The sequence below is a fragment of the Emydura macquarii genome, unplaced genomic scaffold (assembly GCF_026122565.2).
Source record: "Emydura macquarii macquarii isolate MOO-44397 ecotype Brisbane River unplaced genomic scaffold, CSIRO-AGI_Emac_v2 contig_1253, whole genome shotgun sequence".
NCBI classification, from domain to species: domain Eukaryota; kingdom Metazoa; phylum Chordata; order Testudines; family Chelidae; genus Emydura; species Emydura macquarii.
This window is the reverse complement of record NW_027131390.1, coordinates 13,381,879-13,406,615: the sequence shown is the minus strand read 5'-3', so window position 1 is coordinate 13,406,615 and position 24,737 is coordinate 13,381,879. Positions and strand designations below refer to the sequence as shown.

The window sequence follows — 24,737 nt, the reverse complement described above, 5'->3', positions numbered from 1 at the left end:
ACATTCTATCCCTTCCTTATTTTAAGAATCTTTTTACTTAAAAAGAAGATATTGTATTCAAAGTGTATTCTCAACTACAATTCAATACAGTATACCAAAATTTGCCAAAGATAACAGTTCATTTAGCATCAGATTTAAGTTCACATTTGTATCAAACTCATGTCATGCTAAAAGATATGCTATTATTTAAAAGCTCTGGAATTTGTATGAAAAAATAAAAACAGTAAGAAACCAAGCAGTTTAAATAGCTTAGTCATATGAGCTAAGTTCGTCTTAGCTTCATTTCTATTTTACCATTGCGTCCATCTCTAGGCATTTCCAAAATGCCAATTTCCAAGATATCAAGGCAACTCAAAAATAGTAAAATTTTAAAAAATGTATGCGGGGACTATATAGATATAGATGTTGTATGAATGAAGCCATGCACAAGAAAACTGGAAAAAAAAATTATAATCTTTTAGCTCAGTCTTACTCACATGGCATGCTGCAGGTTAGTTCGCAGTTTGACGTAGTTCATCGCTGCCCTCTCCTGCTGTTGCCTAGCTGCTTCTTCTTGTTGTCTTTGAGCCAACATCCACGTTACTTGTGTGCTTAAAAAAAAGTATGCCTCCTTTAAATGTGAACTGGCTTCATATTTGAACAGTAATATTGTGTATATATTAGCTGTCTCTACATACTTGTAATCAAGTGGAGCTTGATGGTGTTCTGGCTGCATTGGATATACACCCATGTAACTTTCTTCAGGTCGCAGCCTCTTGGGCTCCCTCATGATTGTGGAAGTGAGTTGTGGCGTCTGCAACATGACTGGTGTGTGCATTGTCTGCTCCCTGTTCAACCACATGCTGTCACTACTACTGCTTTCTTCAGCTGCAAGTGAAAAACAGTACCAACATACACTTTTCAAACCAATTTAAAATCAAATTATTTAAATATGACAAATATATAGTGATATATCTTTCAAGTATATGTGTTGGGGATCAATAATGAATGTCTTAACTTTTAAGAATCTGCAGAGTAAAATGTACTCAAGAATGCCATGGCACAATTGACCATTGCATAAATTATTTTAAATACTTTAGCACTCCCTCTGCAATTCTTTCATTAAAAGTACATTGAATTTTTCCCTCACGTTTTGTGCCAATGTCATATCATTCAGACTTCCTATTCAAGGTAGCATTATATGAAATATATATATACACAAAATTAGGTTATAGAGATACATTAAAGGACTGAGATACTCTTATCAATCTGACAAATATGAAGACTTAAGGTCAAATCTCCAGCTTGTGTAAATGAGGTTGGCTCCCTTAATGTCTGAAGATGTCAGTATATTTTGTAAGGGGGGGGGGGGGGGGCGGCGGGGGCGGCGGCGAATCATACCTTCAGGTATTTTCCGCTTCCCTGTTGCTGGTTTTGTTTTCTTATTCCTTACTGTAGATCCTCGACTGCTGATTCCACTAATGACTGACATAGTATCATCATCACCTCCAGCTAGTAAGGAGTTCCTATAAGACATGAGAGGAAGCCACACATCTTCTCTTCGTAGAGACATCTGAAAGGTCATGAACTTCTCCAAGTAAACATACCTTTAAAAGAAGTAATTATTATAAATATGCAGAATATCTTAAGACAATTCTATATTTCAAAAAATGTAAACCTATTTGATTACTCAAATATTTGCTTCATAATGTGGTCTTCATTCCTAATTTCAAAGATTTATAATTTAATTTAAAAAGAATCTTTGCCAACAGCAAAAAACCTCAACAAGGTATCTAGACTTCTTCATCCACCCTGGTATGAAAATAACAAACAGTTTGCCTTGTTGTGATCATACTTGTTTGTTCCACTCTAAAAGTTACTCGTGGCATATCAAAAATTCCATTTTAGAGATTATATACACATTTAGTGTATGCAATAAATGAAGGTTACTTGTAACCGGAGTTCTTTGAGGTGACTTCCCACATTCACACTGATGGGTAATGTGCTGACCGATGTAGCCTAACAGTTGAACCTTCCCTAAGCAGTGCCTATGACAACGCATGTGCGCTCTACTACCCCCTGCCATCAGTGTTCATAAACATTCTGAGGGTGAGAGGCTATATAAGTGGGTGCTATGCCCTCCACCATCTCAATAACATCTACTGCTGACCCAGAAAAACCAAGATAGGGCTCTGAGAAAGAGTGGAAGGTGGCCTCAAATTACAAGTAAGAATACTTCATTTATTCATATCCTAAATGTATATATAATCTATAATATGGATTTTTGTCACTTTGCTTTGACTAAGGCTTGGATTTTAATGAACTCGTCTTTTGTTGAGATTGTAAGGAAGAAGCTGTTTGCTGGTGTTGTTACTGCCTTTCAGTTGAAAGATACAATTTTATCCTCAGTCTACATTGTATCTGGTAATGAAAGAAAAGAGCAGCAGTGGAAAACAAACCAAGCAAATGAACAATAGACTTACTCTTAACTTTTGCAAAAGCTTGTCCTCCTTGTTACTGAAAAGACCATCACCCTCAAAGGTGAGATCCTCAACTTTAAACCTAGTGTCCATGGTCATCAACAGATCATGGATGTCTTCTCAAAGTAAAAGCAGATGATAAGTCTCTGCCTGAAGAATCAAAAACATCAAAAGAAGCCCTGGGAGCATGCTTTGTCACATTATGTCCTTCTCTTAAGATAGCATTGGCTATCCTCTGATCGTCTAGTAATTTGCACAAATGTAGCCACTTTCTTCCTACAGATAGAATTTATAATGGGACATTGCCACTTGGCAATTAGCTACTCTAGTATTTAGAAATTAAGAGGGAAAAAAAAAAAACCTTCCTTCTGAGGGCATCCAAATTCTTCCATTTGCTATCTGTGGGGGTTGAATGAGCTTGACCAGACCTAAATAGACTACTCATTACTGCAGCCACCAAAGAATTTGGCAAGGGACAAATAAGAAAACACAAAAATCCCTCACATGAGATTTGATACAGTACATCTGCCTTCTTAGAAACGGGCTGACAGGAAGCAGGGGTAACATACTGCCTTAGTCTCTTGCAACTGGCTATCCAAAATACATAAAGACATCCCATTCTTCAAAGGAGCACAAAGAATGTCAAATACTGGATGTTACACCTCTTCCATAGCAATTGAAGGAAAGTTCAAAGTAAATGTCAGAGCATCCTGTGAAGGAGACAAAGCAGACCAGGAGCGTGCGCAGGAATTTAAATTCTAGCACTTTTGGAGGGGCACATATTGTGCCCTGGCCTGGGCCCCAGAGGAGTTCACACACCTGTCCTGCTGATTACTGGGGAGCCTGAGCCCTGGCTTGCTGGACATGAGCCCTGCACATGAGCAACACATCTCGAAGAACAGCTATGGAAGGTCAATAACCGTTTTTTCTTTTTCGAGTGCTTGCTCATGTCCATTCCTGTAGGTGCCTCCCAAGCAAATGTAGGAGAAGGGTTCAGAGTTCATTGACAAGCACACTGTAGCACTGCTCTGCCAAATCCAGCATCATATCTGGCCGGCTGAGTGGTGGCATAGTGCATTGCAAAAGTGTGGACCAAAGACTATATTGCCACTCTACAGATGTCCTGGATGTGAATCTGTGCCATGAATGCAGCTGAAGATGTTTGTGCCCTTGTGGAATGTGCTGTTAGGGCCGGAAGCAGGGACTTTCAGCAGGTCATAGCATGTGCAGATACAAGAAGTGATTCATGATTCTCTAAGCTGAGACTGGGAGACCTTTCATACTGTCTGCCACTCCCATGAAAAAGCTGAGTAGTTTTCCAAAACAATTTAGTCCTTTCTATGCAGAAGGCAAGTGCCCGCCTGACATCTAGTGAATGAAGTCTCTGTTTCTGCCTATTAGCATGCAGCTTCGGGTAAAAGACTGGGAGAAATATGTCCTGGTTATTGTGGAATTGTGACCCCACCTTTGGGAGGAAAGCTGAGTGAGGGCACAGCTGGATATTGTCCTTGAAGAATACCATGTATGGAGGCTCTGAAGTGAGGGCCCTAATCTCCAAGACCTTTCTGGCCAAGGTGATAGTCACCAGGAAGGCCAACTTCTAGGACAAGCAGAGTAGAGAACATGTAGCTAAGGCCTTGAAAGGGGGAAGTGTGAGTCTAGACAATACCAGGTTTAGGTCCCAGGACAGGATAGGCTGTCTCACCTGTGGGTACAGTCTGTTCAGTCCCTTGAGAAACTGGCTACAGATCTAGTTTGCAAAGATGAAGCTGTCATTCACCCATGGGTGAAAAGCTGAAATCGCAGCCAGGTGGACTCTAATCAAAGACACCAATAGCTCCTGAAGCTTCAGGTGTAGCAAATAGTCCAGAATACATGGTACTGATGATCATGGGTGAGACCCCTTTTTTCTGACCAGATCAAGAACCTTTTCCACGTTGCCAGGTACATGGCTCTAGTAGGCAGCTTTCTGCTCCCTAGAACTTCTTGAATTGGACTGGAGCATGCTAGCTCCAAGGGGTTCAGTCATGCAGCGTCCAGGACATGAGATGAAGGGACTTGAGGTTTGAGTGATGTAAGCATCTGTGATTCTGGGAGATGAGATCCGGAAACAGAGGTAGCTGATTGGTGTTTCCACCGAAAAGTCCAGAAGGGTGGTGAACCAGTGCTGGTGAGGCCAGGCCAGAGCTATCAGGATCAGGTTTGTTCCATGGTTCCAGAGACCATGCAGAACTGGGTCTGAGACCACTGTTGGCCTTTGGGATTAGGAAACAACAGGAGTAGAACCCTCTGCCCTTCAGTTCCGGAGGAACCTCCTCTACTGCTCCCACTTGCTGGAGTATTTGCACCTCCTGGATTAGAATTTGCTCATGAGAAGGGTTCCTGAAGAAAGGAAGAACTGAATTGCAGGGTGTGCCCCAGTCTTAGTGTGTGTAGTACCCAATGGTCTGAGGTGATATGGGCCCAGGCCCAAGAGAGGTAGAATAACCAGTCCAAAAAATTAGGGGAGAGTGGATCCAGACACTGTCCTGGTACGCCATCCTCGGGAGTACAATCAAAAGATTTGCTTAGACCCTGACAACTGCCCAGCGTGGCCAGGCCTGTGGGCTGACGAGGAAGCCTTCTCTTGTAGCCCCTACTCTGCCTCCTATTGTAATTCTGCCTTGACCAAGGCTGGTAAAAACGGGGCAGTGGCAAGGGCTTAAAGTGCTTTCTTGATAGAGTCCAGACATGTAGCCCTAGGGATTTTCAGGTAGCTCTAGAGTCCTTTAAGATGTGGAGCTTAGAGTCTGTCTGTTCCAGGAAGAGCTACATGCCCTCGAATGGGAGGTCCTGGACCATCTGCTGCACTTTGTAGGGGAGGACTGAGGCCTGCAGCCATGATCTCCTCCTCTGACCACAGCTGAGGCCATGGTTCATGCAGCCTCGGTGGAGAGTGCAACGGTACCAGTCTCGATGGGTCACTTCCCTGGGTCAGAGTCAACGGTACCTATCTGGCCACTGTTGAGTCCAAGTGGCCCGGCATGGGTCTTGCTCTGCCGGTTTCCATGTGACCGGCTGGCTTCAGAGCGGGGGAGCGCTCCCTGTCTGTTTTGTTTTGCTTCTTTCTAGGCTCCGGTGACAGAAGCAGCGCTGAGAGTCCCGTTGAGGCCCCCTCTGCAACGGAAAGTCCTGATGGTGCTGAGAGTCCTGGGACGCAGACAAGGAGTCCTTCCTTGGTGCCGAAGAGGCTGAGCTGCACTGCCTGTCTGTCAGAGAAGCTGGTGTGCCTCTCATTGAGGTGCTCAATGCCGAGTTGGCATCACTCAGCTCTGAAGGGTGATGGACACCTACCTCCACAAGGAGAAATCTGAGCCTCTGGTCTCTGTCCTTTTTGGTACGGGGTTTGAACCCCTTACAAATCCTGCAGCACTCTTGCAGGCTGAACTCCCCCAAGCACTTAAAGCAGGTAGAATGGGGATCACTAATAGGCATGGGCTTATGTCAAGCCGCACTTGGCTTAAACCCAGGAGACAACGGCATGCCCTGCTGCTGGGAAAGGGATAACCCTGGAAAGCGGGTTCTAATCTATTAATTAATATCTAACACTACAAGGTAAATTCTAAGTACTATATTATTAACTGTATACAAGAAAAAGTCCACTGGGGAGAGCACTTGCATGAACACAAAGATGAGCAGAAGTTCCAGCGACCATCATGGGTGGTAAGAAGGAACTGAGGGATCAGCGGGTTGGCAGGGCCATATATATTGGTGCTATGAGGACGCGACTCCCAAAGACACCAGACCTTAACTGATGGATACCACTGAGGGAAAAACTTTCCAGCAGCGGTGCTCGAGACGAGCACACTTTGCAATGGACACGAGCAAGCACTCAAAGAAGAAAGAGTGTGACTGTCAGTGAGGCACTAAAAACACCTCAAATGATCATCCAAGACACTAAGGAACAATTCACTTCCATCTAGCATTAGCAGTTGGAAAGAATTGCAGTGGCAGAGGGTACAGAACACCTTTATATAACCTCACTCTGAGAACATTCATGAAATTGGTATGAGGAGATGCACCTGCGTTCTAACAGGCACTGCTCAAAAAGGCTACATACTTAGGCTGAACTGGTCAGCTGATTACCCATATAATAAGGAATATACACAACCACTTGAAAAAGTGCAAGCTTTTTGAAAGGCTAATGCTACTTATTCTTTCTATGAAAAGCTATGATTTCAATAGCTGAAAGCAAAACAGGAGAAATCAAGTAATCTATAGAAGAGCTAACATTTCCTGCTTAGTTTTTAAGTAATGCTATATACATATTACAAAAATTAGGGACTCTACTATACTGGCATGCCTTTTCCTGGCTTTTCTATTAATTCTAAATGTTACTGAAGTTTATTTCAATATTAGCAAAGGCAATTTTTTGCCTAGTTAATAATAAAGATGGCATTAAAAATAAAATGGTATAAATTTTTAACTATGATGTTTTAGTCATTTAATATTTCAGAATATTAAGAATTTTCAGAAAATACTTACACTGTTCTTTTGTCTTGTCTGAGAAGTTTGGAGGAGAACTCACTCAGAATATCAAGAAATGCCAAATTTAAAGGTGGATGACTCTCACCTTGTGGATTAGGCTCTTTAAAAGCAAACTCTATGCCATCCCTGAAAACAGAAGTTAAAAATTAAGATTTAGAAGAATTAACTATTTTTACATTAGGTTACATAGGATACCAAATATGTGGGGGTGGAAGAGAGGAGGGAGGGAGGACGGTGTGTGTGCGTGTGTGTGTGTGTGTGCGTGCGTGCGTGCGTGCGTCCGTCCCCCTAAAGATCTATTTTACAGTTTTATATAGCACCACCCACACGACCAAAGTGCCTAATCACAGACAAAGCTTTGTCATTTCACTCCTTTCCCTCTGCGTTAAATCATGAAGATGATGATCCAGGTCAAATCCAGCAGTCTTCCTGATGTATTGGCTAGGACACCCTTGAAGGCTGTCAGTGTTACTCCTATATGAACTGAAGGTATTGCTGTTTCTATCTTTCTTGATCCTCTCTATGGAGGAACCTGGTTCTCCCACATGACAAGGAAGAGTACTACCAGTAGTCAACTGGGTCAGCCCTATTTAATCAACATCAAGATGTTGAAAACACTTTTTCATGACACACTGCACGAAATGCTGTCAAGTTAGAGGACCTAAAATGATGCTGAACAGTAAAATTAGTCAGTGCTTTAAGAGTTTTAATTTTGGAATAGTAGTGCCAGGTGCCACATAAAGCTGTGGAAAACATGGTTCTTAGAATCAATTGAAACTACAGTAGCAAACTACTTTCTTCACCTCTACCTGATTGGCAAAATAAAAAATCCTCAATTAGTATTAATGCATTTTGTATTAACACACTACTTTTGTCAAATCAGAAACAAAATTTGTTTGCAGGAATGAAGTAAAAAAAAAAATCTGACAATTACTTGTGTAACATGGCGATAGCTTCTCTTGTTTTCAGTTGATCAAGTCCAAATGTTAAAGCAAAACGTCGAGCAAGTTCCTTAATACCACTAAATGTCGGTGATGATCTGTCAAAATTATAACCATTTTCTTGTATCATCTCATTGAAAAGCTGCATGAAATCAGAAAGAAAGACATTTACTGTTTAAAGTATACCAAATGTTGTAAAAAACTAGATTGAGAACTAAAGATTTCTCATTTTTGTGATTGTAAGAAAATAAATTTTGTATAATTAGGCTAAGTTGACAAGATAGTGAAACCTTGCAATTTAGGAAAACCTCGGTCTACAAACACATCTCGTTGCCAAGTCAGGATTGGTCCTTAAAGTATATTCTCTAATATGTTTAGTCTAAATTAAGATACCCTGGGATACGAGACTTACAGCAATTTTCTAATGAGAAAACTGCAGTTTAGCACACTGTTCTCAGGACAATTCCTTGGATTTCTATCCCAAATATCTGCTATTTGTCTATCTACATGGGTTCTCATGTGACTCCTATTACTGTAGTATGTGAGTGCCTACTCAACCCATTAATTTCTAGTTCACCCCTTTGTACCACCCTAAATAAAAATTCCCTCTCTCCACCTCTATGGTGAAATGCTCACCCCACTGAATAAATGGCAAAACTCCCATTGATTTCAGTGGGGCCTAGATTTCACCCCCAGCGTTTATATCCTTCATTTACTTATAGACTTTATGGTCAGAAGGGACCAATATGATCCTCTAGTCTAACCTCCTGCACAACTAAGGCCACAGAAGCTTGGTCACCCTCCCACTCCTGTAATAGACTCCTAACCTATGACTAAATTATTGAAGTCCTCAAATCATGTTTAAAGACTTCAAGGTACAGAGAATCCACCAGCAAGTGAGCTGTGCCCCGTGCTACGGAGGAAGAAAAAAAAACCCCAGGCCTCTGCCAATCTGTCCTGATGGAAAATTCCTTCCCGACCCCAAATATGGTGATCAGCTAAATCCTGAGCACATGGGCAAGACTCACCAGACAGACACCCAAGAAAGAATTCTCTGTAGTAACTCAGAACCCAACCCTTCAAACATCCCATCAAAGACAATTGGTATATTTACCACTAGTAGTTAAAGATCAATTAATTGCCAAATTAGGCTGTCCCATCATACTATCCCCTCCATAAATTTATCAAGCTCAGTTTTGAAGCCAGCTAGGTTTTTTGCCCCCCACTGCTCCCCTTGGAAGACTGTTCCAGAACTTCACTCCTCTGATGGTTAGAAACCTTCATCTAATTTCAAGTCTAAACTTCCTGATGGTCAGTTTATATCCATTTGTTCTTGTGTCCACAATGGCGCTGAACCAATAATTCCTCTCCCTCCTTGGTATTTATCCCTCTGATGTATTTATAGAGAGCAATCATATCATCCCTCAACCTACTTCTGGTTAAGCTAAACAAGCCAAGCTCTTTGAGTATCCTCTTCTAAGGCAGGTTTTCCATTCATCCTAGGAGCCCTTCTCTGTAGGCCTACATCAATATTTGGCAAAACTGAACACACTGAACTCTTTTAATCTTTCCTCTTAAATCAATACTTCTAGCTTCCCACTTTATTCCTGTTCTCTAAACTTCTTTCCATTTGTCAGTATCTTTTTTGTAACAAGGTACTTGGAACAGAACACAATCTACAAGCATTCATGAACAAAATGATTGTTAGCAGCTTGTTCCATGAAGTATTATTAATGCAGTTCTTTGTCTTTTTTGCAGTTATATTACACTGCAAAATCAGGTCTTTTTTTTTTTTTTGGGGGGGGGGGGGTATACTACAGGTATGCCTACATATGCCAGATATGCCTACTACAGGGATAAAAAACCCATAGGTGGCTCAGGTCAGCTGACTTGAGCTCTGAAAAAAATCACTGTGCAGATATTTGGGCTCAGGCCCTATGAGGCTGGAGGGTCCCAGAACTTGAGCTCCAGTCTGAACCTCTATGCAGTGACTTTTAACTTCACGGCCCGAGCCCTATGAGCACAAGTCAGCTGACCCAGGCCAAACACACCCATGATGTAGGTCCTTTAGCTTTGTGTAGGCATACCCTACCAGTCCTACAGTCTCCTTTCTGTTCTTCTACTTCCTTCAGTTTTTGTACTTTCCCCTATATTTTCCTAGATGCATCAAGTAAGCATTTTTCCATGTTTAATATATTTTCCACATTGTCTAGGTCCCTTTGTATTTTTTCTCTGACCACACTGGTATTTGAAACTCCTGTGAAGTTGGCATTATATGACTGCTATTAGTATGCTGTTTACTACCTTTTTTAGATCATTAGGTTGTCTATAGGATACATGCAGAGGCGGCTGATCAGACAGTTACATTTTCTGATTTCACAAAAAATTACTAATTTAAACCTGTTGGATATAGTCAAAAACTGTATAAAGAGAAATTAGCAGTTACTTGAACATTTTTATTTCTAGGGTCACAATCCTACGGTGACAGCCATGTGTGTGGACCCCTGCACAAACATAGCATCCCACTGAAGTCAACGTGTGTCCACCTGAATGATGTCATTGCTGAATGAGGGTTTTAAATGATATTTCAGTTTCTGAGATGAGTACCGCCTTTGCCAAGCACTGATGTGTAATGAATAAGTTAGGTGTTTTCATTGTTCAATAGAATGAAAACAATAGTAAGAAAAGAATGGGAGCTATTTTTTCTTGTTGCTCTGCTCAAGTATATGTAATTAAAGTTTTGTATGCATTTATCACATTATTAAAATGAACAGGTGGCTCCACTCACTGTTCTAGAACTGGAACATATTATGAGAATCCCCCTTCATTAGATTTTTACAATCTTTTCCTGCCTTTCATTAACATAATGCTTGAAGACAAATGCAGAAGGAGCAGGGTTTTTCAAAATCACCTTAAAAATAATTGTAGTTTTACTTTACAGTGTAATTCCTCCTTCTAACCTCCCCACCACACAATTTCCTATGAATTCTTCAAGTTACCCACAACCAACAAAGAACATTTTATTATTCTGCATTTATATATGAAAATTTACAAATTAATAATTCTTACCTGTTGTAAACTAAGAATAAGCGTCTTCGCGCATTGAATTTTGTCGATCTGTCTTGTTTTACTCATTGTTTCTTTGATAATATCTCCATAGTCATTGTAATACTAGAAAAAATCCACACAAAATAGCTTGAACTTTAGATTTTAGAAAAAATACATTTTACTACTGAGCACCTCACTAAAGAATAATGAATTATTATGTATTTTATTTAGCATGTGCCTGTTATAAACATCTTCAGTACCTAACAAGGAGGAAAAGAAGAAATAGCTTTAAGTGATTCAGTGTTAAAAAACACAGTTTTCACCACTATAAAATTATCAAAATTATACTTTAAAAATCTAATAAAAAATATTGCCATTTAACAGAAATTTTCCATTGCTTTTTGTACACTGTTTAATAAACACTAGTCTTTGTTTAGCGGCAGAATGACCTATTTAGCTTCATGGTTGACAGGCAGCCATACTTATTAAATACACAAGCATTAGTAGCACTGCCTTTCTCAGGAGGAGAGCTTGTTCTAATCAGTTCTAGTAATTCTTGAGGACTGTGCTGTGGAAAGCCCTTTTCTTTGTGGCAAAGGCAGTATTCCTCCCCCAACTTCCACAGGAGAGCTACCTGGCCTCCACAGCTGCCTTCTTTAATAATAATAATTTCTGCCATTGTTTCTTAAAAGTATTTAAAATTGAATCAAGACCTATATCTACTCCTTAGTTATCCAGGAAGCATGTTAAAACAATCAGGGGAGAACCTCTGCCACTGTGGTAAAAAAAAAAAGCTGTACAAGCTGTATGCAAGTTACAGCTTAAGTTGGTACAAGTAGGGCCCTACCAAATTCACGGCCCATTTTGGTCACTTTTCATGGCCAGAGATTTTTTAAATTAGTCAGTTTCACATTTTCAGATATTTACATCTGAAATTTCATGGTGTAACCCTGAGGGTCCCAACCCAAAAGACAGTTGGGGAGGTGGGGGTTGCAAGGCTGTTGCAGGAGGGTCATGGGATTGCCATCCTTTCTTCTGCCCTGCTGCTGGTAAGGGAGCTGCCTTCAGAGCTGGGCAGTCAGAAGAGAAGGCTGCTGGCCAGGTGCCAAGCTCTAAAGCCAGCACCCCCACCAGCAGCAGTGCAGAAATGAGGGTTACAGGGTATTGGGGGGAGTCCATATGTCCAGTTTTTCCAACAGTCTACTGTGTGGGGTCGACAGCTAGAGCCACAGCCTCCCCAGGCGGGTCGGGGGGCCTGACAGCTGGAGACGCAGAGCTTCCTGCAGGAAGGTGGGTCTGACCTGCTCTGCAATCAGCATCTGTAGGAGAAGAGGAAGTCCAACCCTCCCCCTCCCCAGCCAGGACTAACAGGATAGAAGCCCCCTACTGGGCACCTGATTTCATGGGGGAGATCAGATTTCATGGTTTGTGACATGTTTTTCACAGCTGTGAATTTAGTAGGGCCATAGGTATAAGTTATGTTGCCCAGGGGTGTAAATAAGCCACCCCTCTGGCGACTAAGTTACACAGACCTAAGCGCCGGTGTAGTCAGAGCTCTCCCGTCGACATAGCTACCACTGATTACGGGGGCTGGAGTAATTAAGTAGACAAGAGAGCTCTCTCACATTGGCTTAGAGTATCTGTACTAGCAGTGTTCTAGTGGTGTAGCTAAGCTGCTGTAAACTCAGTAGTGTAGTGTAGCCATAGGTTCAGAGGGAGAATGGCATGCAAGAGTTCATAAATGTTTTGTACAGCTAAGGAGCAAAGCAGTAGTATGTTCACAGACAGAAGGTTCAGGATTAGTAGATACAGCTCTGGATCCCAGGAACAGAGTATTATTTACTGAACTAAAGCAATAATCTATTTGTACTGAGTGAAATTTCTATTTGTTGGGAAAATCTGTCCCCTGAGCTCAATAATTTTTCCCTCCTACAAAACTCTAAAAGGTCCTGTGCATATAAATTTTTTTTAAATGTCCTTTTTCATTTACAATTAGCCATCATTCCACTGATTTTTATTCATCTGTAGTAACAAGACAAAAACAAAGCATGTAACCTTCCCATACCCAAACAAGAAATAAAACAGACCATGTATCAGGATGGGAAAATAAATCTACTGAAAGGGCTAAAGATTAGTTGTGGGAATATTTTTTATACAATAGAAAGGAATGTGTTACTCTGACACAATAAAGTTGTCTTTGCAATTTTCCATATGGAAAACTGTTTGGGGAACTACCACCTGTTTATATTATGTTTAAAATATATCTTTCATATAATGAAAGAAACAGGCACCCACAAGGTATAGTAACAAGTACAGATTTTGTTATACTGAAGTATTTTTTAATGTTTTACTATTATATAAAATTTTCAAATTTACCTTCATATATTGCTTGAAAATATCTGCAGCAGTATTCATTTCCACCACAGTATATACAATAAGTTTACAAAAAGCTGCAAGCAAATTTCTTCTTTTGTGCAATGCTTCAATCTTGCTAGCTTCATCATCCTGCTGTCCATCTGGAAAGTATGCAAAAGCATTAAACTACCAAGGCCTTTTTTTATTTTTTTATTCAAGTCATTTACTTACTCAGGGCAGGTCTACACTACACTTAAGTCAATCTAAATTATTATGCTCAGGGGTATGAAAGACATCTCCGAGCAGACCTAAGTTAAAGTGACGTAAGCACAGTTCACACCGACACTACTTCGGTGGGAGACGCTCTCCTGCTGACATAGCTTCTGCGTCTCACGGAGGTGGAGTGATTATGCCGACAGTAGAGCACACTCTCATTGGCATACAGCATCTTCACCAGATGCGTTACAGCAAGGCAGCTGCACCGACGTGGTACTTTTTGTGTAGACCTGCCCTCGCTGGCTGAATACTTTACATTTCAGCCTTCTACTTCTATATGAAGGAGAGTTACAGCAAAGCATCAAGAGTCAAGGTTCAAGAGTTCTAGTCTCAGTTTTTCCAGTGACACACAGTGTTACCTTGAGACAAAATGACTTTACATGCCTGAAAAATGTGAGTAATACCTATATCAAAGGAATGTTGCAAGGTTTAAATAAGGCAGAATTCTAAAGTACTTTGAGATCCTTGAATGGGAAGTGTTACTTTACCCTAAATGTAACTCCTAGTAATAAAGGAGTGAGATTACTGGGACAAACTGTTAATTTCAATTGTGCATGGCAGAGTTTGCCTAAAGTAATATATTTTTAATATTTGCTACAAGCAGCTTGTTACTACAGTTTATTTTCTACTCTTTGGTAATGAAAAGTTGGTGCGATGTTTACATAAACAGTTACATTCTGACCAAATCTTATAACATACATCAACTCTGTCATGGGAGAAACACTTCTATAAGTGACAGAGTACCTTGCATTTCCTTGACACACTCAAATTATATGACTTTTTAGAGACTGTCAACAAATATGCCAATTGTAGTAGAGATTTGTGTAGCTGCCACTTTCTTCATAATCTCTAAACCACCATTTTATTCCATATGGACACACTGTAACTATTTTTAGTCTGTCATACTGGACTGATCTGAACCAGAGGTAAATGTGAAATGCCCTACAGCCTTATTATCGCATGCTGTTATCAAGTCCCTATTTCACTTTACACCCTTGTTAACTAATCATCAGCTTTGTGAAATATTGAGTAGCATAGCATTTACTTCGATTACAACCAAGAAAAACAAATATAGAAGCTTACAAGCAAAATTGTAGAGAAGTTCAGTGCCAAGGTTAACAATGTGGTTTTAAAACACAGGATAACTAAATCACACAGATTAATTAATTTGCTACCCAAGGTCACAGAGTAATCTTGCAACTAACAGATTAGCATTTAGGATACCCTGGTTTCTAGACTCTTTTGCTTTAACCAGTAAATCTTTTACACTCCTAAAAAAATAAACCAGATGACACACAAGGTGTTTGTGTTGTGCGGTGTTTTTTACTGTATATAAAAATAAGATTTACAAATAATTTTGGGCCTAATCTGCACCATAGACGTCAATGAAAATTTTACTACTGACTTCAATAGTAGCAAGTTAGGGCCATTTATTTGGACCAAAAAATTATTTTACAGGATTTTTTTCTAATTTTAAAAAAATACATATATAGAAGTTAGCACTGGAAGAAAGCTCATGGCTCTGCTTGCCAATTCTGGATTGTTTCCCACATTACATTTTCTAGTGTTTTCTCCAGTCTATATTTAAACATCCCAAGTGATGGAACTTCTCTACTACTTCACTGGGAGACTACTCCACAGCCTAATAAGTCTGCCTGAATCTCCTACCCCAACCCTCCTGACAAATATTCAGTCTGAATGTTTTCTTTCTTACATTAAAGAGTAAAAATATCTTTTGCATCACCCTAAATAATTTCTCTCTATTCACAGTGTTTGTTACTCTTCAAATACTTATATAATAACTGGCTAGGATAACTTAAGATGCTTACGAAACAATTACAATATGTCGACTTAAGTTGCTTTTATTTACCATACACATACATACATACATGCACATTAGAAACATATCCATGTGATAAATTATTTATCATGATCCTCTGGTCACTTCACCTGTCTTCTATCTACCAATACAAATCTGTCTCCCCTAGACTTACAACATCCCAAAATCATGAATAGTTTCAAATGGCTGCCTCTATGTTCATGTACACTTTGGTGTTTTCATGTACACAAGAATTGACAAGAGTGCACAAGAGCATGGATACAGGACAGTGAGCACAAGTGCACAAGCTATAAGGTAAAGTGAACAGAGTGAAAACACCTGACAGATTTTACACACACACACACACACACACACACACACACACACACACACACACACACACACACACACACACACACACACACACACACACACACACACACACACACACACACACACACACACACACACACACACACACAGATATACCTGCACTATTGCTGTCATCATCCTGGTCAATGAAGACATGATCTAGAATAAAGCTGAGCAGTTCAGACTGTAATGAAGAATCAGGAGTGTAAACAAGTGGCTCTAACATGTCACGCCCTCCTGACATAATTTGATGGCTGAAGATCATCAAGACATCACACAGAATAGTGAAAGCCTATAAAAAAAATTAGAGACTTCCTATATTAAGTTTCTTAAACTTCTGCTCTGTCATCAGAAATTAGAAGTTAAACATCAACAAAAAGGTACTTATGTTCTCAGCGCAGAAAATATTTTAAATTCAAAGCATGAACCTGAAGACACATTACTAATTTTACTCACATGGAATAGTCCAACTGGATGCAGTGAGACTACCCACATGAATGAAGTTTCTCATGTGTGTGGCTTGCCGCATTAGGATCCGACTCTTAAATAAGAGCACTCTCAGGATGAAGTCTATTTTAAATATTTTGATATTTGTAAGATTTCACAAACAAAATTCTGATGTCTCTTAACAGAAGTTTTGTCTGAAAGGTATTGTGGCGTATTTATAAAAAAGAAACAAAACTGGGAAAATGTAAGGGGTCCTCCACTTAAAAATAAAACCAGCATATTAGTAACGTCTGAAAACTTCATACTTAATGTTCATATAATAAGTAAGAATGCTAGAAATGGAGCCCTGCATTTTTCACAAATGCAAAACACACAAAATAAAGTGAAAACAAAGAATAAAACAAAATAAAACAAAAAACAACTAATGTAATGAAATGAAATAGAATGTATTCACCCCTTAATGGTGGCATCCTGCTCCAGGCATTGCAACCTGGTTCAAAGGGTCACAGCACTGCTCAGGCTTGGCCCAGTTGCCATGTTGTCATGACAACCTTCTCCATCCTCCTTCCCACCCCCCTCCCTCCCCAGGGCCACCCACAACTGTGGCAGGACCTGACAACCATTCCAGGGCCTCTCAGCACAGAGCGCAGGACCTGACTGTCCCCCTACTGGGCATTTAATTCCTATTAACATCTAATAACTATTATTTCAAATATAAATAAAGAGGAGAAGGTTACTCAGCCTGTGTAGTAACCGAGGTTCTTTGAAACGTGTCCCCCTGTGGGTGCTCCACTCTAGGTGTTGGTGCATCCTCGATGGGAGATTTTTGACAGCAGTGATTGTCTGGGTCACACATGTGCCATCCATCTCACAGCACCATTGATGCCCTTTTCAGCACACGACCCAACCCCCTCTGTTCCTTCTCTACTGTGGAGCCATATATCTAGACTCCAAAGTAGACGGGAGGAGGATGGGTAGTGGGAGCACCCACAGGTACACACATCTCGAAGAACCTCAGTTACTCTACAGGGTGAGTAACCTTTTCTTCTTCGTCGAGTAGTGTCCCTGTGGGTGCCCCACTCTAGGTGACTCTCGAGTAGCAATCTTAATTGGTGGAAGGGACTTCAGAGTCAGTAGGTTGCATAGAGGAGAGTACTGATAGTCCTACTGATGCGTCGGATCTAGATGCTTGGTCAATGGTATAATGTTTTGTGAACGTATGAACAGAGGCTCAGGTAGCTGCTCTACATATGTCTAAAATTGGCATATTATATAGGAAAACTGTGGACATACAGACCGATCTGGAAGAATGTGTTTTGACCCCCTTTGGTGGTGACGCACCTCTTTGTGTGTAGCAGGGGTTCTCAACCGGTGGCACGCGTACCACCAGTGGTACGCGGAAGACGGCTCGGTGGTACGCGATGGAAAACGTGCCGCCGATTCCGCCGCCGAATCCCCCTCTCACCGCCGCCGATAAACCCTGCCGCCGCGGAATCCCCCCCTACCTGCCGCCGAAAAGTGTGAAACGGCGGCAGGGTTTCGGCGGAGGGCATTGATCCCTCACGCAACCCCTCAATTTTACTGAGTCCTACTCTGGCCAGGTACATTTAGGTGAAGGGGTACTTGACCCGACTGTACCTGACCCGAGTGGTACTCTGTAAAAAAAGGTTGAGAACCGCTGGTGTGTAGCATGTATGGATGCAACCTAAAATCCACTTTGAGAGCTTTTGTGTGGTTATGGCATTGCCTTTGGATCATTTGCAATTGATACGAAAAGTTTGGGGGATTTTCTAAAGGGTTTTTTTCTTTCCAGGTAGAATGCAATTGCTGGTCTGACATCCAATGTGTGCAAGACCGCATCATATATGTTGCTGTGGGGTTTTGGGTAGAACATAGGTAGGTGAATTGATTGGTTTAAATGAAAAGGTTGATGTAACTTCGGGGAGGAATTTTGAGTAGGGCCTGAGCATAACTTTGTCCTTATAGAAGATTGTGTATGGAGGGTGGGCCATGAGTGCTCGAGATCGTCTATCTGACGAGCTGATGTGATGGTCACTAAGAATGATACCTCATTGACATATGCATTAGTGAGCATGTTGCTATGGCCTCAAATGGTAGTTTAATAATTGTCCTTAGGACTAAGTTACGGTCCCATGGTGTTATAGGGGTGCGTCTATCTGGTTGTACGTTCTGAATATAGGTAATGAAACATTTCACTGTTGGATGTGCAAAAGTGTCTTATCATCTATCTGATTGTGGAAGGTGGTGATCACTGCTAGACGGACTTTGAATGAGCTAATTGATAATCCTGCTTCTTTTAGGTTTAAGAGGTAGTCCAGTAAGATTGGAATCAGTGCACTGATCCCATTCCCAGCCCTGCTCGCGAAAAGAAGTGAAGGCATCTGTGATTCTGTGACATAGCGAAGAGATCAATGGTAGGGTAACCCCATTGTTGAAAATATTTTGCAGGATCCTGTTCAACTCCCATTTGTGATTGCAATCGAACTGCCTCCTGATGTTATCTGCAACGGTGTTCTGACTCCACAGTAAGCACATGGCTGATATTTTGATGTTGTGATGGATGCACCAGTTTCAGAGTTTTATTGCGTCTGTGCTGAGGGAGTGGGATCTTGCTCCTCCTTGTCGATTGATATAAAACATACATGTGAGGTTGTCTGTCATTATCTTTATCATTTTGTCTGCTATGAGAGGTAGAAAGTGGATGCACGCATCGCAGACTACGCAGAGCTCTAACAGATGTATGTGTAAATTCTTCAATCACCTTCCTTTGTACAGTGTATTTCTGTAGCCTATCAGGGATGAATCTGTGGTAATCATGATTGAGGGCGTTTTCCCATGTGACCAGGATCCCTGTGATCATGTTGTCGGGTTACGTCCTCCATGTTGATTGTTTGACACTGTTTGGCATCAACAATGTTTTGTTTAGTGAGTGCTTGTGTGATCTGTAGACTGTTGACAGCCATAGCTGTAGGGCATGCACGTGTAATCATGCATGTTGGCACTACAAAATCGGTGGCCACAATATGTTCCAGCATTTGTAAGTGTATATGCATGCACTCAAGGTCAGGCTGTTCCTTATTGATGACACCAGGTTTACTATAGTTGCAAACCAGAGCATCACTATCGAAGGCCAGACTGTTAGGGAGTCCAGGTGAGCACCTATGAATTTTAGTTGCTGTGCAGAGTCAAAAGAGGACTTCTTGTTGTTTATCATCATTCCCAGCTTTTGAAATAGTGACTTTGTTTGTTGGATGGCTTGAGTGGCTTGCAGTTGACTGTGCACCTTTATCAAACTGTGGTCCAGGTAAGGGAATATTGTGATCCCTTCCCTGTGCAGATGTGCTGCTACTATGGCCAGCATTTTGGGAAAAAACCCTTGGTGCAGTAGAAAGGCCAAAGGGTAACACCGTGTATTGGGAGTGATTGGTTCCCAGAGTGAATCTCAAGAATCGTCTGTATGTTGAGTGAACAGTGACATGAAAGTTGGCGTCCTGAAGGTCAAAGGCGGTAAACCAGTCCCCCTGTTCTAGTGCCGGTATTATTGTAGACAGTGTGACTATCCTGAATTTTTGTACCTTTCCAAACTTTTCAGTCTTCTGAGGTCTAAGATGAGTCTCCATACTCCTTTTTTCTTTTAGGTTAAGAAGTAGTGGGAATAGAAACCTTCTCCTCTGTGTTGATAAGGGACATACTCTATGGCACCTAAGCATAGGAGATGTTCCACCTCTTGCTGTAATAGGCGCTCATGAGATGGGTCCCTGAAGAGGGACGGGGAAGGGGTTGGATAACAGGAATGGATGTAAAGAGGATGGTATATCCCAACTGAATAATTTCTAAGACCCATTTGTCTGTTGTGATGTTCGCCGAGTTGTGGTGGAAGGGGCACAGTCAGTATTCGAACAGGGTGGTCATTGTCATTATTGGCACTGGATGTTGAGGTCGTGCAGACATTCGACCAAAGCTTCAAAATTGCCATTTGGAAGGTGCCGACTCAGATGTCGATGGTTGTTGATTTGACTGTTGATGTTTTTGAGGTCTCTGTCTAGTGCGTGACTGTTCGTATCATCTATGCTGTGGGTATTGTGGGTACCTCTGAGGTAAGGTTGATATCTATATTGTTTCCTCCTAACTGCAGATGTATATATTCCCAGGGTGCACAGCGTGGCTCATGAATCCTTCATTGCATGCAGGACCTCATCAATTTTCTCCGTGAAGAGCTTCACCTTATTGAATAGGTGGTCTTCTATGGTGGATTGCAACTGTCTGGGTAAAGCTGCGGAGTGGAGCTACGAAACCCTGCACATGGCAATGGCTGTCACTACTGTTCTGGTGTTGGTGTCAGCAACATAAAGAGAGGCTTGCAATGTAGTTTTTGCAACCAGTTAACCCTCATTTATAAGAGATTGGAATTGCTCTTTTTTGTTGTCAGGAATGTTGCCAATAAATTTAATGATCTTTGTATAACCGTTGTGGTCATAACTGGGTAAGAGCACTGCATAATTAGCTAATCGTAGCTGTAATGTTGCCAATGTATAGACCTTTCTGCCAAATAAGTCTAATCTTTTCCTATCCTTGTCCTGCAGTGTCGATTTATACTGTTGTTGCTTGCCCCTTTGATTGCTGCCTCGATGGCTATGGAGTTCGGTGCAGCATGGGTAAGAAGGAACTCTGTACCCTTAGTGGGGACATAGTATTTCTTGTCTGCCCTTATGCTGTAGGGAAGGATAGTGGCTGGTGTTTGCCAGATATAATTGGCTGGTTCCATTAACACAACACATTGTGAATGTTTGTCAGATGCTGGGATTGTGTCCCTACACGAGGTGCATCTTTTAATACTCGGTGAACCTGGCATGATGCAAGGGAACAAAAGGAAATGCTATCTTACTCTGTGAGGGAAAGAGAAGGATTTTTGGGAGGGGGGGAGTTACAAGGAAGGTAAATACTGAAAATATTGAGTACATTTAACATTATACCTAACTAGTAACTAACTATTTGACGAGCTGGGGAAGAACTGCTGAGGGCTCTGTCTCGAACTGCGGACAGTTGAAAAGGAACTGAGGGGGTCGGGTCGTGCATGCTGAAAAGGGCGCCAACGGCACCGCGAGACAGGGACAGTGCATGCATGACCTGGACGGGCACTGCTGTCAAAAATCTCCGATCAAGGAGGCGAGGAAGTACCAACACCTAGAGTGGAGCCATCCTGAGAGTTCGTATTTGCTGCCTATGGCTGTCTGAAGGAAATGAGTTGTAGTTGGGCATACACGCCTCTTTTATATTGTCCAAGGGGAAATGAGGCAGAATACATGTGCAGCACTACTGGACACTGCTATTCATGAAGCTTGAGCATCCAGCAAGCTGCACATAATCACCTACCCATGCAGGCAATGCAAAAAGAATTACTTCTTGTTTAGATTGTTTAAACACTATGAAAAGCAAACAAATCACCGTTATAAAAGAGTAAGGCTCAGAACAATCACTAACCTGCTCTTTAACAGCAGTGTTTACGTTGGTCAGGTAGTGCTGACAGATTTGACAGAATACCCTCATCTGTTTCTTTAAACGTAGAAGGTCCTCCTTTAAAAATAAAACATTTTAAATATAAATTAAATATTGTTTAACTTCATATTGAAGAATAAATATTCTATATATTGAAACAGGAGCTAAGTGTTTAACTCTCAGGTGCCTTTGAAAATTCCAGTCCATATGAATTTGAGAGACACATATTGTAGTAGACACAGTACTTCATCACCCCTGATATACCCAGCCAAAACATACTTACAGGATTGAATTTAAGATATGCTCAAGGAGCAGAGAAAAGCTCTCAAGTTTGAAGCAGTGATCTCTCTCATCTTTGTGTGTTGGTTAAAGAGCTCCTATGCATGGATGAATGGGAGCTCTCCCTTCCTTTCCCCCGGCAGCATATGAAAAATAAGAGAAACTTCCCCACTGCTTTTCCTGTCTATTTTAAATAAAAGAATCTGTGAGGGAGAGGCTGTATTCAGGTTCACAGACTTCTGATGGTGAAAACACTCCAGAAGGTTAGGTAAACCTAGATAAAACTGAATGAAACTTGTGCATACGGCTACCTCACCAACTCACTAATTTTTATCCATGACACTAAACCTATGTTTTTTTGAACAGATATTTAATACCTCTCCAGTCACGGGGTGCGAGTGGGGGGGGGGGGAAGGCCTCCACAAAACTGCACCTTCTGACAGGACACAGGTAAAATGAATCCTAATCCTACTATCCTTTGGGCTATAGGAAGGTTAACTGGGCTGGGAGCTGGAGACCACAAATTCTAGTCTCACCTCAAGCTCATGAGTGGTCAATCATAAAGGTTATGAAATGCACAGAATTATCAACAAGATTAAATGTCTCTAGGCTAGGAAAGAAGCATGCAGCACCATTATTTCAGAGAAGGAGAAACTGAGAGGTTGCACAGGACACTTCTGATAGAACTGAGAAAAAAAAACTCAGGACACTAATATGGCAGACTTGAACCTCAGCCACAAGTATGCTGCCTTTCAAAAAGAATCTGCCAGATCCATGCACTTTAGCACACAGTCTATATGTAAACCCACTGTGTTTCAGTTTTATGTATTTCTCTCTGGTGACTGGTCTATAGAGGATAATAGACTACTACTGCTCCCATCTAAGGTAGTTATTACTTTAACCCAAGTGGTAAGAAGGTCTGTGCTGCTGTCACCAGTGTTCAGAACCTGATGTGAGGCCCAAAGAGTGGAGCCTAAACAGGGACTGAATTCTAGTAGACCTCGGACACTTGAAATGTGGCTTCCTATAACACAGAAGTATGTAAAACCCATTGATTCAGTGTGTTAAATGCCCCCTTTGAATGGGTAGCCCACAAAGATTATTATTACTGGTGCCAGCTGAGGTTTAACTTGTTCTTGAGTTCAGGCAACATGTTCTATCTTTACATGCTTTGTCACTGCAACCTTAATATTGCTTTAATGTATTTTTACATAATACATGAAACATATACCCATTTCATCCACCACTCAAATAGATTACATGAAGTCAATGGGAGATTACACACATGAATAAGAGATTCTGAATTACATCCGCTCTCACCTCTTTAAACAAAATGTATGTATTTATTTATTCTGATCCTCGCTTTGACCTTGGCTTGATTTGGACTTTGCCTCCTGACTTGGACTCTGACCTTGGTATTGACCCTGGCCTGGAACCTGACTACAGACTCCTCTGCTACTCCTAGCCCCTGGTCTGCCTCTTCTCTGACCCTTGGCTCTAACCACCATTATTGGGATCCTGACATAGCTTTAGTGAACTATCACTGTTTCCATTCTTAAACCCCATTATTCAGTATTTAACTCTATTTCAATCAATCAATCATCCTGGTGACAAACCTTAATTATCAGACACTAAAATTTTTGTTAACCACATTTCAGACAATTTCCGTTTTGTTTATTTACTGAGCATCAAAAACAGGGAACCTGAAATTTTCATTAATACTCCATATCCCTCAAGTACCCCTACACCACACAAGAAGCTAACCTTTTAAGACTTACTACATTTTGCTTTGTCAGCCCCTTTAAACACAGAAAAAAATCACTATATTAAGCAATGCTAATATTTCTTTTTGCAAAAATATCAATGGACAAAAAACTGAGGAAATTCAAAGTCAAGTCCCTAATTTGAACTATTTCATATTTGAAAAGGAGAGACACAATCAGCAAAGTACAGTCACCTAATTCAGCACATATCCACAAACTGTAATTTCTGGACTTTTATCAGGTAAAGTTTGATTCCTTATGAGTTTTTCATAATAGCTTGCATACTTTTAATTTAGATTGTATTTTGTTCATAGTTTACTAACTTTTAAAATGTTTAATATTTAGCCAACAGACTATTTTGATGCACTTCCAGTCTGTTAACTAGATCTTTAGACTGAGGATTACTGATTCAATAAGATCACAATTGTTCTTTGGAGCAATGAAGCACTAGCATGGTAGAAAATAAAAACCAGGAACACAAAATGTTTGTTATATATAGATGCTCACAGTAATAAAGAGTAAGTGAAAAGTAGTAAGTGTAAGTAGTCTTACAAAGAATGCTTTTCAAAATGTGCTATGATCAAGCAGACGCTCTGAAGTATCAGATAAAAAATGTAGATAATTAAAATTGCAGATAATTCAATACATTGTGATTTGAAAAAGTGTTTAGGGAGCAAGTTAAAGGGTTATTCAAGTAGCATTAACATATTGAGAATCTTCTTGATTTTCTCCCTATTATTTTAATTATTAGCATATAAGTTTACACCACACCCACTAATACTCATTAATTACAGGTGTGACATGCAAGAAAACTATTTTAATTTTGTCATTTCATCCTTTATGTCTGAAGTGTTTCCATTTCATAATACAGTGATAGAAAATACAGTGTCACTCTATCTAAACTTTGTGTTATGAAATGTAGTTACGTCTCTGT

General features: G+C 40.8%; 1 protein-coding gene across 4 annotated transcripts in view; it reads right to left on the bottom strand.

Moving 5' to 3' along the window:
- The window catches only part of STAG2 (STAG2 cohesin complex component), a 163,679-nt gene that overhangs the window by 11,958 nt on the left and 126,984 nt on the right, over positions 1 to 24,737 (bottom strand). For all 4 annotated transcript variants that reach the window (XM_067548195.1, XM_067548193.1, XM_067548196.1 and 1 more), the window contains 9 exons: positions 21,747 to 21,839; positions 15,915 to 16,089; positions 13,352 to 13,491; positions 10,997 to 11,098; positions 7,921 to 8,069; positions 6,984 to 7,112; positions 1,381 to 1,586; positions 678 to 867; positions 477 to 590 (listed from right to left, as the gene is read on the bottom strand). In XM_067548195.1, the coding sequence (XP_067404296.1) occupies positions 477 to 590; positions 678 to 867; positions 1,381 to 1,586; positions 6,984 to 7,112; positions 7,921 to 8,069; positions 10,997 to 11,098; positions 13,352 to 13,491; positions 15,915 to 16,089; positions 21,747 to 21,839 (1,298 nt within the window). The remainder of the gene's footprint in view (positions 1 to 476; positions 591 to 677; positions 868 to 1,380; positions 1,587 to 6,983; positions 7,113 to 7,920; positions 8,070 to 10,996; positions 11,099 to 13,351; positions 13,492 to 15,914; positions 16,090 to 21,746; positions 21,840 to 24,737) is intronic.